At 40.7% G+C, this 18,039-nt stretch overlaps 1 protein-coding gene across 3 annotated transcripts in view; it reads right to left on the minus strand.

Annotated features, from left to right (window-relative positions):
- LOC133541572 (septin-9-like) overlaps positions 1–18,039 on the minus strand; it is a 259,974-nt gene that overhangs the window by 146,309 nt on the left and 95,626 nt on the right. The window contains exon 1 of one of the 3 annotated variants that reach the window (XM_061885047.1): positions 583–910. The exons of the other annotated variants lie outside the window; for them this stretch is intronic. Within the exon in view, the coding sequence (XP_061741031.1) occupies positions 583–637 (55 nt within the window). The 5' untranslated portion in view covers positions 638–910. Of the gene's footprint in view, positions 1–582; positions 911–18,039 lie in introns of those variants that run through there. 3 annotated transcript variants of the gene reach the window in all.

An 18,039-nucleotide genomic window follows, 5' to 3' on the forward strand; every position in this document is an offset into this window, starting at 1 on the left:
TCCCAGGTCAGAAAAACAAACTGCGAGCCATCTTTACATTCCCCAGCAAACAATTGTGAATTATATTTATATAGCGCTTTTCTCTAGTGACTCAAAGCGCTTTACATAGTGAAACCCAATACCTAAGTTACATTTAAACCAGTGTGGGTGTCACTGGGAGCAGGTGGGTAAAGTGTCTTGCCCAAGGACACAACGGCAGTGACTAGGATGGCGGAAGCGGGGATCGAACCAGGAACCCTCAAGTTGCTGGCACGGCCACTCTACCAACCGAGCTATGCCGCCCCAATCAAGTGTCAAGGGTAGAAAAAAAGCAGTACCAGCTTCTTTCTGGTCTGTTGCACACCCTTATGGCCCTGCTCCAAAGATGGGTTCCTGGGGAGAAACCGGCTGATTGCACCTTTTTTTGTTGTTTTTTTAGTCCCGTAATAACATGATTAGCAAACACGCGTCTCAAAAGCAGTCCGAGCATTCTCCTTCCTAGCTGGAGCAAACACGCAACACACGTTTACAGACTTTTTCCCCAACCAGACATGTGGAAAGCATCTCCGGCTGTCCCGGGGAAGAAAAAAAGAAGGAACCCACCTTCAAAGTCTGATATGATCCCCTCCAAGTGAGCGTTGACACTGGAATCAGACATTTTTGTTGCTGTTGTTGTTGTTGTTTTTAAACGGGTGGGGTTGGGAGGAAGGGGGGTGGGGGGGACAAGTGTGTTTTTTAGTTCCCTTTCACCCAGCAAGGAAACGCCGTCCTTCGAGTCCTGATTTTAAACAAATCCCAAATTAGGAGTCCGGCAGAAGTAGGGAGGAGGAGAAGAAAAACGGGAGAGTGGATCCAAACTCAAGTCTCCGACTCTTCCAACTTTTTACAACTTTGCCTCTTTTTCCTCCTTATCTTCCCTCCCCCCCCCCTCCTCAGTACATCCACTTCCCTCCCACTTCCACAGCTGGCCTGTGTGGGAGCTCCCTCTCTCTTTCTCTCTCTCTCTCTCGCTCGCTCTCGTTGTGTCTTCACAAGCCCACTTCCTGTGCAGTCACATGTGGAGATGGGCTTTACGGCTCTTTGAACGGTTCCTTTTTAAAGAGTCACTCTAAAGACTGGCTCGTTGCCGTATTGCTCTTTTTTTTTTTCTGGTTTAAATTCCATCCATCCATCCATCCATCCATTTTCTACCGCTTATTCCCTTTCGGGGTCGCGGGGGGCGCTGGCGCCTATCTCAGCTACAATTGGGCGGAAGGCAGGGTACACCCTGGACAAGTCGCCACCTCATCGCAGGGCCCAGGTTTAAATTAATAGTGTAAATGTATCAATCAATCAATCAATGTTTATTTATATAGCCTTAAATCACAAATGTGAGCAGCGATCGTTTATTGTTTCCTCTCGCTTGCACTTTTAACATGGAGGATTACATATCTAAAATAAAGCAGTTTTCTAAACTGGACTTTCAATCGAAGCAGGAGGTAATAAAGGAAGATCTCCACCGACACAAAGAGACTTTTAAAACTGAAGAAAGATAAGGAAGACTTCTATAGACAAGTTATCGATGCTTTTTGATCAGAAGGAGCTGCGCATGGACTTCATTTATAAGTAAAGGTAAGACTATAATAACGTTTTTTCTTTGGCTGACCGGTACTTTTCAGAGGCGGTATAGTACTGAATATGATTCATAAATAACAAAATAAAATGTAACTGATGTGGAAAAAACTAAAATAAAGTGTACTTGCTGATTAAAATACAAAATAAAATGTACTTGATGAGTAAAATACAAAATAAAATGTACCTAACGTGTAAAAAAAAAAATCAATAAAATGTACCTGATGAGTAAAAAAACTAAATTAAATGTACCTGACGTGCGTAAGACAAAATAATATGTACCCGATGAGTTCAAAAACAAACAAAATGTAACTAACGTGTAAAAAAATAAAAATAAACCTGGTGAGTAAAAAACTAAAAAAAATGTACCTGATGAGTAAAACACTAAATTAAATGTACCCGATGGGTAAAAAACTAAGTAAAATGTAGCTGATGAGTAAAATACAAAATAAAATGTACCAAATGTGTAAAAAAAAATCAATAAAATGTACCTTATGAGTAAAAAACTAAAATAAATGTTCCTGACGTGCATAAGACAAAATAATATGTACTTGATGAGTTAAAAAAACAAATGAAATGTAACTAATGTGTAAAAAAAACTAAATAAAATGTTCCCGATGAGTAAAAAAACTAAATAAAATGTACCTGATGGGTAAAAAACTCAATTAAATGTACCTGACGTGCATAAGACAAAATAATATGTACCTGATGAGTTCAAAAACAAACAAAATGTAACTAATGTGTAAAAAAATAAAAATAAAATGTACCCAGTGATTAAAAAACGAAATAAAATATACCTGATGAGTAAAAAACTAAATTAAATGTACCTGATGTGCATAAGACACAATAATATGTACATGATGAGTTAAAAAATAAACAAAATGTAACTAACGTGTAAAAAAACTAAATAAAATGTACCCGATGAGTAAAAAACTAAATAAAATATACCTGATGAGTAAAAAACTAAATTAAATGTACCTGATGTGCATAAGGCAAAATAATATGTACCTGATGAGTTAAGAAGACAAATAAAATGTAACTAATGTGTAAAAAAACTAAATAAAATGTACCCGATGAGTAAAAAAATTAATTAAATGTACCTGATGTGCATAAGGCAAAAAAATATGTACCTGATGAGTTCAAAAACAAACAAAATGTAACTAATGTGGAAAAGAACTAAATAAAATGTACCTGATGAGTAAAAAACAAACTAAAATGTACCTAACATGTAAAAAAATATATATATTTTACCTGATGTGTAAAAAAAAGAAATAACTAAAATAAAAAAAATAAAAAAAAATTCTTTGGCGTGTCGAAGACAAAATAAAATATATCAAACTAGTAAAATCCAAAATAAAATGTACCTGGAGGGTAAAAAACTAAATAAAACGTACTTGGTGTGTAGAAAACAAAATAAAATGTTAAGGTACTACACTAATACCGTTATACTTACAACCCAAATGTGGATACATAAAACTTTCATGCATGTCCACAAAATACCATTTCAACCACACATTAAACATGTGAAGATTAAGTGGGAATCAAATCTATATATGTGTTCATAATAGTATTCTAATAACACTATAATTAAAAAAAAAGGATCATACAATTAAAATGGTTCTCGCCCTTTTCCTAAATGAGACGCTCAAAAGACTGGACTCGGTCACAAACGCCACATCTCTTGTCACATGACTAAGCTGCTGTCAGCTGACGGAGCAAAAGCATTTGTTGTTGTTTCTGGGGGCTTTTGGGCTGTGCTTTCAGTGTCTCTTCAGCACAAAGAGAGAAGATCAGCCTCACACGTCCTATGACAGTTTTATGACCACAAAAACTACTACAGATACTTCCAGAACGAGTACAACTTGAACTAGAGTACTACATCTACCACTACTACTGCTGCTTCCTGTGCTACTATTACTACTGGAACTACAAACCCCGTTTCCATATGAGTTGGGAAATTGTGTTCGATGTAAATATAAACGGAATACAATGATTTGCGAATCCATTTCAACCCATATTCAGTTGAATATGCTACAAAGACAACATATTTGATGTTCAAACTCATAAACATTTTTAATTTTGCAAATAATTAACTTTAGAAATTGATGCCAGCAACAGGTAACAAAGAAGTTGGGAAAGGTGGCAATAAATACTGAAAAAGTTGAGGAATGCTCATCAAACACTTATTTGGAACATCCCACAGGTGTGCAGGCTAATTGGGAACAGGTGGGTGCCATGATTGGGTATAAAAACAGCTTCCCAAAAAATGCTCAGTCTTTCACAAGAAAGGATGGGGCGAGGTACACCCCTTTGTCCACAACTGCGTGAGCAAATAGTCAAACAGTTTAAGAACAACGTTTCTCAAAGTGCAATTGCAAGAAATTTAGAGATTTCAACATCTACGGTCTATAATATCATCAAAAGGTTCAGAGAATCTGGAGAAATCACTCCACGTAAGCGGCATGGCCGGAAACCAACATTGAATGACCGTGACCTTCGATCCCTCAAAAAACGACATCAATTTCTAAAGGATATCACCACATGGGCTCAGGAACACTTCAGAAAACCACTGTCATTAAATAAAGTTCATCGCTACATCTGTAAGTGCAAGTTAAAGCTCTACTATGAAAAGCGAAAGCCGTTTATCAACAACATCCAGAAACGCCGCTGGCTTCTCTGGGCCCGAGATCATCTAAGATGGACTGATGCAAAGTGGAAAAGTGTTCTGTGGTCTGACGAGTCCACATTTCAAATTGTTTTTAGAAATATTGACATTGTGTCATCCGGACCAAAGGGGAAGCGGACCATCCAGACTGTTATCGACGTAAGGTTCAAAAGCCAGCATCTATGATGGTATGGGGGTGCATTAGTGCCCAAGGCATGGGTAACTTACACATCTGTGAAGGCACCATTAATGCTGAAAGGTACATACAGGTTTTGGAGCAACATATGCTGCCATCTGAGCACTGTCTTTTTCATGGACGCCCCTGCTTATTTCAGCAAGACAATGCCAAGCCACATTCAGCACGTGTTACGACAGCGTGGCTTCGTAAAAAAAGAGTGCGGGTACTTTCCTGGCCCGCCTGCAGTCCAGACCTGTCTCCCATGGAAAATGTGTGGCGCATTATGAAGCGTAAAACACGACAGCGGAGACCCCGGACTGTTGAACGACTGAAGCTCTACATAAAACAAGAATGGGAAAGAATTCCACTTTCAAAGATTCAACAATTAGTTTCCTCAGTTCCCAAACGTTTATTGAGTGTTGTTAAAAGAAAAGGTGATGTAACACAGTGGTGAACATGCCCTTTCCCAACTACTTTGGCACGTGTTGCAGCCATGAAATTCTAAGTTAATTATTATTTGCAAAAGAAAAATAAAGTTTATGAGTTTGAACATCAAATATCTTGTCTTTGTAGTGCATTCAACTGAATATGGGTTGAAAATGATTAGCAAATCATTGTATTCCGTTTATATTTACATCTAACACAATTTCCCAACTCCTATGGAAACAGGGTTTGTAATACAAGTGCTACTACTACAAAACCCAAAACCAGTGAAGTTGTCACGTTGTGTAAATGGTAAATAAAAACAGAATACAATGATTTGCAAATCCTTTTCAACTTATATTCAATTGAATAGACTGCAAAGATAAACAAAATATTTAATGCTCCAACTGAGATACATTTTTTTGTTGCAAATAATCATTAACTTGGAATTTAATGGCAGCAACACATTGTTGCAAAAAAAATTTCAGAGGGGCATTTTTACCACTGTGTTACATGGCCTTTCCTTTTAACAACACTCAGTAAACGTTTCGAAACTGAGGAGACACATTTTTGAAGCTTTCAGGTGGAATTCTTTCCCATTCTTGTTTTATGTACAGTTTAAGTTATCTTAATGTCTTCGTTGTGGTATTTCAGGCTTCATATTGCACCACACATTTTCAATGGGAGACAGGTCTGGATTACAGGCAGGCCAGTCTAGTACCCGCACTCTTTTACTATGAAGCCACGCTGTTGTAACACGTGGCTTGGCATTGTCTTGCTGAAATAAGCAGGGGCGTCCATGATAACGTTGCTTGGATGACAACATATGTTGCGCCAAAACCTGTATGTACCTTTCAGCATTAATGGTGCCTTCACAGATGTGTAAGTTACCCATGTTTTGGGAACTAATACACCCCCATACCATCACAGATGCTGGCTTTTCAACTTTGCGCCTATAACAATCCGAGTGGTTCTTTTCCTCTTTGTTCCGGAGGACACAACGTTCACAGTTTCCAAAAACAATTTGAAACGTGGACTCGTCAGACCACAGAACACTTTTCCACTCTGCATCAGTCCATCTGTCCGGCTTGGACTTGGTCTTGGGTTGTTTTCCCGAGGTGCGAAGCGAATGGAGTGGAAACGGCGTGAAGGTAAAGACATCTTTATTTTTACACTAAAACTAAAAACAGGAACCAACAAAAGCCCGCACAATGGCTGTACAAAAAACTGGGCTATGAAACAAAAGACTGGCACAAAGGCTATAAACTACAAACATGAAACAAAAACACTTGCGCAGTGGCATGAATAACAAAAAATTGTCAAAGGGGCATTTTTACCACTGTGTTAACATGGCCTTTCCTTTTAACAACACTCAGTAAACGTTTGGGAACTGAGGAGACACATTTTTGAAGCTTTTCAGGTGGAATTATTTCCCATTCTTGCTTGATGTACAGTTTAAGTTATCTTAAGGTCTTCGTTGTGGTATTTTAGGCTTCATATTGCACCACACATTATCAATGGGAGACAGGTCTGGACTACAGGCAGGCCAGTCTAGTACCCGCACTCTTTTACTATGAAGCCACACTGTTGTAACACGTGGCTTGGCATTGTCTTGCTGAAATAAGCAGGGGCGTCCATGATAACGTTGCTTGGATGACAACATATGTTGCTCCAAACCTGTATGTACCTTTCAGCTTTAATGGTGCCTTCACAGATGTGTAAGTTACCCATGCTTTGGGAACTAATACACCCCTATACCATCACTGATGCTGGATTTTCAACTTTGCGCCTATAACAATCCGAGTGGTTCTTTTCCTCTTTGTTCCGGAGGACACAACGTTCACAGTTTCCAAAAACAATTTGAAACGTGGACTCGTCAGACCACAGAACACTTTTCCACTCTGCATCAGTCCATCTGTCCGGCTTGGACTTGGTCTTGGGTTGTTTTCCCGAGGTGCGAAGCGAATGGAGTGGAAACGGCGTGAAGGTAAAGACATCTTTATTTTTACACTAAAACTAAAAACAGGAACCAACAAAAGCCCGCACAATGGCTGTACAAAAAACTGGGCTATGAAACAAAAGACTGGCACAAAGGCTATAAACTACAAACATGAAACAAAAACACTTGCGCAGTGGCATGAATAACAAAAAATTGTCAGAGGAGCATTTATACCACTGTGTTACATGGCCTTTCCTTTTAACAACACTCAGTAAACGTTTGGGAACTGAGGAGACACATTTTTGAAGCTTTTCAGGTGGAATTCTTTCTCATTCTTGCTTGATGTACAGCTTAAGTTATCTTAAGGTCTTCGTTGTGGTATTTTAGGCTTCATATTGCACCACCCATTATCAATGGGAGACAGGTCTGGACTATAGGCAGGCCAGTCTAGTACCCACAATCTTTTACTATGAAGCCACGCTGTTGTAACACGTGGCTTGGCATTGTCTTGCTGAAATAAGCAGGGGCGTCCATGATAACGTTGCTTGGATGACAACATATGTTGCTCCAAAACCTGTATGTACCTTTCAGCATTAATGGTGCCTTCACAGATGTGTAAGTCACCCATGCTTTGGGAACTAATACACCCCCATACCATCACAGATGCTGGCTTTTCAACTTTGCGCCTAGAACAATCCGAATGGTTCTTTTCCTCTTTGTTCCGGAGGACACAACGTTCACAGTTTCCAAAAACAATTTGAAACGTGGACTCGTCAGACCACAGAACACTTTTCCACTTTGCATCAGTCCATCTGTCCGGCTTGGACTTGGTCTTGGGTTGTTTTCCCGAGGTGCGAAGCGAATGGAGTGGAAACGGCGTGAAGGTAAAGACATCTTTATTTTAACACTAAAACTAAAAACAGGAACCAACAAAAGCCCACACAATGGCTGTACAAAAAACTGGGCTATGAAACAAAAGACTAGCACAAAGGCTATAAACTACAAACATGAAACAAAAACACTTGCGCAGTGGCATGAATAACAGAAAATTGTCAGAGGGGCATTTTTACCACTGTGTTACATGGCCTTTCCTTTTAACAACACTCAGTAAACGTTTGGGAACTGAGGAGACACATTTTTGAAGCTTTTCAGGTGGAATTATTTCCCATTCTTGCTTGATGTACAGTTTAAGTTATCTTAAGGTCTTCGTTGTGGTATTTTAGGCTTCATATTGCACCACACATTTTCAATGGGAGACAGGTCTGGACTACAGGCAGGCCAGTCTAGTACCCGCACTCTTTTACTATGAAGCCACGTTGTTGTAACACGTGGCTTGGCATTGTCTTGCTGAAATAAGCAGGGGCGTCCATGATAACGTTGCTTGGATGACAACATATGTTGCGCCAAAACCTGTATGTACCTTTCAGCATTAATGGTGCCTTCACAGATGTGTAAGTTACCCATGCTTTGGGAACTAATACACCCCCATACCATCACTGATGCTGGATTTTCAACTTTGCGCCTAGAACAATCCGAGTGGTTCTTTTCCTCTTTGTTCCGGAGGACACAACGTTCACAGTTTCCAAAAACAATTTGAAACGTGGACTCGTCAGACCACAGAACACTTTTCCACTCTGCATCAGTCCATCTGTCCGGCTTGGACTTGGTCTTGGGTTGTTTTCCCGAGGTGCGAAGCGAATGGAGTGGAAACGGCGTGAAGGTAAAGACATCTTTATTTTAAATCTAAAACTAAAAACAGGAACCAACAAAAGCGCTACAAAAAACAGGGCTATGAAACAAAAGACTGGCACAAAGGCTATAAACAACAAACATGAAACAAAAACACTTGCACAGTGGCATGAATAACAAAAAATGTATTTGGACAAAATGGACAGCATTGCAAGAGACGAAGCAGATAATCGAGGGCGTGAATGAGGTGCAGCATGGGTAGGGTGCGTGCGAGTGTGAAGATCCCAGAATGACGACAAGAAAAAGAGTGACTTAAGTGAGAACAGGTGTGAGGCTGAGAACAAGGACGTGACCTGACAGGTGAAAACTAATGAGTTGGCATGGAGACGAAAAGAAACCAGGAAGTGCCAAGACAGAACTAAAATGACCAAAAACACTAAACATAACCTGACCAAAACCAAAACATAAACTTACAGGCGTGACACCATCATTTTTCCAATTTGCACTATTCCCACATTTTTCAACCCATCCATCCATCCATTTTCTACCGCTTATTCCCTTTTGGGGTCGCGGGGGGTGCTGGCGCCTATTTTAGCTACAATCGGGCGGAAGGCGGGGTACACCCTGGACAAGTCGCCACCCCATCACAGGGCCAACACAGATAGACAGACAACATTCACACACTAGGGCCAACTTAGTGTTGCCAATCAACCTATCCCCAGGTGCATGTCTTTGGAAGTGGGAGGGGCCTATCCCCAGGTGCATGTCTTTGGAGGTGGGAGGGGCCTATCTCCAGGTGCATGTCTTTGGAAGTGGGAGGGGCCTATCTCCAGGTGCATGTCTTTGGAGGTGGGAGGGGCCTACCTCCAGGTGCATGTCTTTGGAAGTGGGAGGGGCCTATCTCCAGGTGCATGTCTTTGGAAGTGGGAGGAAGCCGGAGTACCCGGAGGGAACCCACGCATTCACGGGGAGAACATGCAAACTCCACACAGAAAGATCCCGAGCCTGGATTTGAACCCAGGACTGCAGGAACTTCGTATTGTGAGGCAGACGTACTAACCCCTCTGCTACCGTGAAGCCCCATATTTTTCAACCCATTCAAACTATTCCACCTGCAACACATTCCACTCATCCTGGACATTGAAATTGGTAATTTTCCGCATTCAACAAATTTCCAGGGATTACCGTTTTTTTGGTAACTTAATTCCACCCGTAATGTCGACTACTCCTTTTAAATTTGTCAACCCATTTCAACTCTCAAAAAACTCCTCACAGTCAGGACAAAAAACCAAGTTGGTTATCCATCCATCCATCCATCCATTTTCTGCCGCTTATTCCCGTTCGGGGTTGCGGGGGGCGCTGGCGCCTATCTCAGCTACAATCGGGCGGAAGGCGGGGTACACCCTGGACAAGTCACCACCTCATCGCAGGGCCAACACAGATAGACAGACAACATTCACACTCACATTCACACACTAGGGCCAATTTAGTAACTAGAAAAATTCCAGGCTTTTTCCGGAATTCCAAGAATTGGTCTATTAAAAACTGCTACTACATCAACATTTCTTACCCGATCTAAACAATCCCAAAACCAACCAATTCAGCTCTTTATGCTCATTCATGCTCCTAATCTTTTTTTTTTTTAAATTCCAAATTCCAAAATTTCCAGGAAGTTCCTATTGAAATAAATAGGACATTTTTCCAAGTTGAGTTAAAGTTAAAGTACCAATGATAGTCACACACACACTAGGTGTGGCGGAATTATTCTCTGCATTTGACCCATCACCCTTAATCGCCCCCTGGGAGGTGAGGGGAGCAGTGAGCAGCGCAGGTGACCGCGCCCGGAAATCATTTTTGGTGATTTAACCCCCAATTCCAACCCTTAATGCTGAGTGAGAACCAGGGAGGTAATGGCTCCCATTTTTATAGTCTTTGGTATGACTCGGCCGGGGTTTGAACTCACAACCTACCCATCTAAGGGCGGACACGCTAAAGTTGCACAATTCCCACATTTTTCAACATATCAAATAAATAAATAAATGGGTTGTACTTGTATAGCGCTTTTCTACCTTCAAGGTACTCAAAGCGCTTTGACACTACTTCCACATTCACCCATTCACACACACATTCACACACTGATGGAGGGAGCTGCCATGCAAGGCGCCAACCAGCAACCATCAGGAGCAAGGGTGAAGTGTCTCGCTTAGCTACAATTAATGGAGAGTAACTTGTGAGTTAGCCACACTTAATGGAGAGTAACTTGTAACTAAGCTACAATTATTGGAGAGTAACTTGTAACTTAGCTACATTTAGCGGAGAGTAAGTTGTAACTTAGCTACATTTAATGGAGAGTAACTTGTAAGTTAGCTACATTGAACGGAGAGTAACTTGTAACTTAGCTACATTGAACGGAGAGTAACTTGTAAGTTAGCTACATTGAACGGAGAGTAACTTGTAACTTAGCTACATTTAACGGAGAGTAACTTGTAACTTAGCTACATTTAACGGAGAGTAACTTGTAACTTAGCTACATTTAACAGAGAGTAAGTTGTAACTTAGCCACATTTAATGGAGAGTAACTTGTAACTTAGCTACATTTAACGGAGAGTAAGTTGTAACTTAGCTACATTTAATGGAGAGTAACTTGTAAGTTAGCTACATTGAACAGAGAGTAACTTGTAACTTAGCTACATTTAACGGAGAGTAACCTGTAACTTAGCTACATTTAACGGAGAGTAACTTGTAACTTAGCTACATTTAACGGAGAGTAAGTTGTAACTTAGCTACATTTAACGGAGAGTAACTTGTAAGTTAGCTACATTGAACGGAGAGTAACTTGTAACTTAGCTACATTTAACGGAGAGTAACTTGTAACTTAGCTACATTTAACGGAGAGTAACTTGTAACTTAGCTACATTTAACAGAGAGTAAGTTGTAACTTAGCTACATTTATTGGAGAGTAACTTGTAACTTAGCTACATTTAACGGAGAGTAAGTTGTAACTTAGCTACATTTAATGGAGAGTAACTTGTAAGTTAGCTACATTGAACGGAGAGTAACTTGTAACTTAGCTACATTTAACAGAGAGTAACTTGTAACTTAGCTACATTTAACAGAGAGTAAGTTGTAACTTAGCTACATTTAACGGAGAGTAACTTGTAACTTAGCTACATTTAACGGAGAGTAAGTTGTAACTTAGCTACATTTAATGGAGAGTAACTTGTAAGTTAGCTACATTTAACGGAGAGTAAGTTGTAACTTAGCTACATTTAATGGAGAGTAACTTGTAAGTTAGCTACATTGAACGGAGAGTAACTTGTAACTTAGCTACATTTAACGGAGAGTAAGTTGTAACTTAGCTACATTTAATGGAGAGTAACTTGTAAGTTAGCTACATTGAACGGAGAGTAAGTTGTAACTTAGCTACATTTAATGGAGAGTAACTTGTAAGTTAGCTACATTGAACGGAGAGTAACTTGTAACTTAGCTACATTTAACGGAGAGTAACTTGTAATTTAGTTACATTTAACGGAGAGTAACTTGTAACTTAGCTACATTTAATAGAGAGTAAGTTGTAACTTAGCCACATTTAATGGAGAGTAACTTGTAACTTAGCTACATTTAACGGAGAGTAAGTTGTAACTTAGCTACATTTAATGGAGAGTAACTTGTAAGTTAGCTACATTGAACGGAGAGTAACTTGTAACTTAGCTACATTTAACGGAGAGTAAGTTGTAACTTAGCTACATTTAATGGAGAGTAACTTGTAAGTTAGCTACATTGAACGGAGAGTAACTTGTAACTTAGCTACATTTAACGGAGAGTAAGTTGTAACTTAGCTACATTTAATGGAGAGTAACTTGTAAGTTAGCTACATTGAACGGAGAGTAAGTTGTAACTTAGCTACATTTAATGGAGAGTAACTTGTAAGTTAGCTACATTGAACGGAGAGTAACTTGTAACTTAGCTACATTTAACGGAGAGTAACTTGTAATTTAGTTACATTTAACGGAGAGTAACTTGTAACTTAGCTACATTTAATAGAGAGTAAGTTGTAACTTAGCCACATTTAATGGAGAGTAACTTGTAACTTAGCTACATTTAACGGAGAGTAACCTGTAACTTAGCTACATTTAACGGAGAGTAACTTGTAAGTTAGCTACATTGAACGGAGAGTAACTTGTAACTTAGCTACATTTAACGGAGAGTAACTTGTAACTTAGCTACATTTAACGGAGAGTAACTTGTAACTTAGCTACATTTAACGGAGAGTAACTTGTAACTTAGCTACATTTAACAGAGTAACTTGTAACTTAGCCACATTTAATGGAGAGTAACTTGTAACTTAGCTACATTTAACGGAGAGTAAGTTGTAACTTAGCTACATTTAATGGAGAGTAACTTGTAAGTTAGCTACATTGAACGGAGAGTAACTTGTAACTTAGCTACATTTAACGGAGAGTAACTTGTAACTTAGCTACATTTAACGGAGAGTAACTTGTAACTTAGCTACATTTAACAGAGAGTAAGTTGTAACTTAGCCACATTTAATGGAGAGTAACTTGTAACTTAGCTACATTTAACGGAGAGTAAGTTGTAACTTAGCTACATTTAATGGAGAGTAACTTGTAAGTTAGCTACATTGAACGGAGAGTAACTTGTAACTAAGCTACAATTATTGGAGAGTAACTTGTAACTTAGCTACATTTAACGGAGAGTAACTTGTAACTTAGCTACATTTAACAGAGAGTAAGTTGTAACTTAGCTACATTTATTGGAGAGTAACTTGTAACTTAGCTACATTTAACGGAGAGTAAGTTGTAACTTAGCTACATTTAATGGAGAGTAACTTGTAAGTTAGCTACGTTGAACGGAGAGTAACTTGTAACTTAGCTACATTTAACGGAGAGTAACTTGTAACTTAGCTACATTTAACGGAGAGTAACTTGTAACTTAGCTACATTTAACAGAGAGCAAGTTGTAACTTAGCCACATTTAATGGAGAGTAACTTGTAACTTAGCTACATTTAACGGAGAGTAACTTGTAACTTAGCTACATTTAATGGAGAGTAACTTGTAACTTAGCTACATTTAATGGAGAGTAACTTGTAAGTTAGCTACATTGAACGGAGAGTAACTTGTAACTTAGCTACATTTAACGGAGAGTAACTTGTAACTTAGCTACATTTAACGGAGAGTAAGTTGTAACTTAGCTACATTTAATGGAGAGTAACTTGTAAGTTAGCTACATTGAACGGAGAGTAACTTGTAACTTAGCTACATTTAACGGAGAGTAACTTGTAACTTAGCTACATTTAACGGAGAGTAACTTGTAACTTAGCTACATTTAACAGAGAGTAAGTTGTAACTTAGCCACATTTAATGGAGAGTAACTTGTAACTTAGCTACATTTAACGGAGAGTAAGTTGTAACTTAGCTACATTTAATGGAGAGTAACTTGTAAGTTAGCTACATTTAACGGAGAGTAACTTGTAACTTAGCTACATTTAACGGAGAGTAACTTGTAACTTAGCTACATTTAACAGAGAGTAAGTTGTAACTTAGCCACATTTAATGGAGAGTAACTTGTAACTTAGCTACATTTAACGGAGAGTAAGTTGTAACTTAGCTACATTTAATGGAGAGTAACTTGTAAGTTAGCTACATTGAACGGAGAGTAACTTGTAACTTAGCTACATTTAACGGAGAGTAACTTGTAACTTAGCTACATTTAACGGAGAGTAACTTGTAACTTAGCTACATTTAACGGAGAGTAAGTTGTAACTTAGCTACATTTAACAGAGAGTAAGTTGTAACTTAGCCACATTTAATGGAGAGTAACTTGTAACTTAGCTACATTTAACGGAGAGTAAGTTGTAACTTAGCTACATTTAATGGAGAGTAACTTGTAAGTTAGCTACATTGAACGGAGAGTAACTTGTAACTTAGCTACATTTAACGGAGAGTAACTTGTAAGTTAGCTACATTGAACGGAGAGTAACTTGTAACTTAGCTACATTTAACGGAGAGTAACTTGTAACTTAGCTACATTTAACAGAGAGTAATTTGTAGACAACGGACGTGACGAGGTGGGGATTGAACCAGGGACCCTCGGGTTGCACACGGCTACTCTCCCATTGCGCCAAACCATTCCAACACCAACATATTCCACTCATACTGGACATTCAAAGAGACACTGTGGAGAGGCGGAGCCGACGGCGGGGCAGGGCACGCTGGAGCCCTGCCCAAGATGGCGGCAAGGAGGCGGAGAATGCGGCGGGGCGTGCCGGCAGCGACGCACCATCTAATTTAGATGCGTGGATCGCGCACCGGCAAACAATCAACTTATCTCCTCACAGTGTATAAAAGTGGAGAAGGAGGAAAGATCGGGGCAGAAGGAGGAGAACCCGCAGCAGTGCCAGAAGAGAGAGAGCGAGCCGAAGACAGCAACGATGAAGATACACTGTGAGGATATAAGTTGATTGTTTGCCGGTGCGCGATCCACGCACCCGAATTAGACTGCGGCGTCGCTCCGCCGCATTCTCCGCCTCCTTGCCGCCATCTTGGGCAGGGCTCCGGCGTGTCCTGCCCCGCCGTCGGCTCCGCCTCTCCACAAACACTTTCCCAAGTTCCGAACCAAATTCCAATTTTCCTGGAAAATTAAACTGTTCAACATTCACACCATTTATGCCCTTAAATGATTCCTACATCCATCCTACATCCCATTAGCATTTCAGTTCAGCGTCAGCTCCTCAACATTCAAACTATTCTTACGTTCATACAACATTCTGTCAGCATTTCACATCAACTTCAGCATTGGGAGCATTCACACGCAATTCCTTCAGTAATTGCCTCTTCTAGTTAAAGGCCTACTGAAAGCCACTACTACCGACCACGCAGTCTGATAGTTTATATATCAATGATGAAATATTAAACATCGCGGTTTGATGTCACCGGTTGTAGTGGACATTTTTTTCCAGCATGATCCAAGCTATAAGTCGTCTGCTTTAATTCCACAGTATTCTGGAAATCTGTGTTGCTGAATTTTTTGCAATTTGTTCAATGAATAATGGAGACGTCAAAGAAGAAAGCTGTAGGTGGGAAGCGGTGTATTGCGGCCGCCTTTAGCAACACAAACGCAGCCGGTGTTTCCTTGTTTACATTCCCGAAAGATGACGGTGATGCTTTACTCTGGAACAGAGCGGTCAAGCGAACACGGTTCCCTACCGCATGTCAACCGGCAGAGAAAATGGTGGTAATGGGCGGCATAGCTCGGTTGGTAGAGTGGCGGTGCCAGCAACTTGAGGGTTGCAGGTTCGATTCCCGCTTGTGCCATCCTAGTCACTGCCGTTGTGTCCTTGGGCAAGACACTTTACCCACCTGCTCCCAGTGCCACCCACACTGGTTTAAAAGTAACTTAGATATTGGGTGTCGCTATGTAAAGCGCTTTGAGTCACTTGAGAAAAGCGCTATATAAATATAATTCACTTCACTGCTCTAATAAGTCGGCTCTTACTGTAAACATGAACTCTCTTGCCTCCTCCCACCGGCCGCCCCTGACCGCCGGATGCTTACACCGCGGAAGAGGGGGGGGGGGAAAAAAAAAAACTCAGCCCGTCTGCTTTGCCTCGACGAGAACCGTGGTTTTCCTCGGAGACACTGGCGGTCACACCTCTCCGACCTACAGGTTGTACAGGTACGACCATATAATCTCACTAAAACACTAGTAACACAATAAGCAGATAAGGGATTTTCCAGAATTATCCTAGTAAATGTGTCTAATAACATCTGAATCGCTCCCACTGCCCTCGTCTTTTTTTTTCTAGTCCTTCACTCTCACTTTCCTCATCCACGAATCTTTCATCCTCGCTCAAATTAAAGGCGAAATCGTCCCTTTCTCGGTCCGAATCGCTCTCGCTGCTGGTGGCCATGATTGTAAACAATGTTCAGATGTGAGGAGCTCCACACACCGTGACGTCACGTGCACATCGTCTGCTACTTCCGGTACAGGCAAGGCTTTTTTATTAGCGAACAAAAGTTGCGAACTTTATCGTGGATGTTCTCTACTAAATCCTTTCAGCAAAAATATGGCAATATCGCAAAATGATGAAGTATGACACATAGAATGGACCTGCTATCCCCGTTTAAATAAGAACATCTCATTTCAGTGGGCCTTTCGAGTCGAGTTTGTACTAAAATGGATACATGGATGATACAGCAGAGGATCGGGAGAATGTCATGTGGTCAGATGAAACCAAAATAGAACTTTTTGGTATAAACTCAACTCGTCGTGTTTGGAGGAAGAAGAATACTGAGTTGCATCCCAAGAACACCATACCTACTGTGAAGCATGGGGGTGGAAACATCATGCTTTGGGGCTGTTTTTCTGCTAAGGGGACAGGACGACTGATCCGTGTTAAGGAAAGAATGAATGGGGCCATGTATCGTGAGATTTGGAGCCAAAACCTCCTTCCATCAGTGAGAGCTTTGAATGGTTGACCAAATACTTATTTTCCACCATAATTTACAAATAAATTCTTCAAAATTCTTACAATGTGAATTTCTGGATTTTTTTTTCACATTCTGTCTCTCACTGAGACCTGCCGGTTGACATGTGGTCGGGAACCATGTTCGCTTGACCGCTCTGTTCCATTGTAAAGCTTCACCATCATCTTTCGGGAATGTAAACAAGGAAACACCGACTGTGTTTGTGTTGCTGAAGGCACCTGCAATACACCGCTACCCACCTACATCTTTCTTCTTTGACGTCTCCATTATTCATTGAACAAATTGCAAAAGATTCAGCAACAAAGATGTCCAGAATACTGTGGAATTATGTGATTAAAGCAGACGACTTATAGCTAGGATCAGGGCTGGAACAAAATGTCCGCTACAATCCGTGACATCACGCGCACTTTTCATCATACCGCAACGTTTTCGTGGATGTTCTCTACTAAATCCTTTCAGCAAAAATATGGCGATATCGCGAAATGATCAAGTATGACACATAGAATGGACCTGCTATCCCCGTTTGAATAAGAACGTCTCATCTCAGTAGGCCTTTAATGCTTCTTTCCCCCAGCAGGGGTCAGGCCTGCACCTACATATAGAAGCATGTGTCCATGGGGGGGGGGGACAGTGCTGGAGTTTACAGTAAAGCGATCTGCAGTACAGTACAGTGTTATTAAGATGGCGACATGTGGAGAATCCCACTCCGGGGACACACCCGCATTCCCGCTAAAGTGTGTGCTGTCCCGACACATGAGTGCAATTCCATTCCACTCACACACGGCAAATGCATGCACAAATATGAACATTAGGGGTGGGGGTGGGGGGGAACAGATGCATGCACTCAAGCCAGTAACCCACCCTTATTATTATACAACCACACACACACACACACACACACACACAAAGACACAAGTGTGTGTGACAAGTCCACTTCCTTCCACGGCATGTCCTTGCAAGCCCAGACCGAGCTAATCCAATCTGTTGGAACAACTGTCACTTTGGAACACCACGAGAATGCAACAGAGACCCCCGGCACTCCTCAGA

This window comes from Nerophis ophidion, linkage group LG23 (genome assembly GCF_033978795.1).
Source record: "Nerophis ophidion isolate RoL-2023_Sa linkage group LG23, RoL_Noph_v1.0, whole genome shotgun sequence".
NCBI classification, from domain to species: domain Eukaryota; kingdom Metazoa; phylum Chordata; class Actinopteri; order Syngnathiformes; family Syngnathidae; genus Nerophis; species Nerophis ophidion.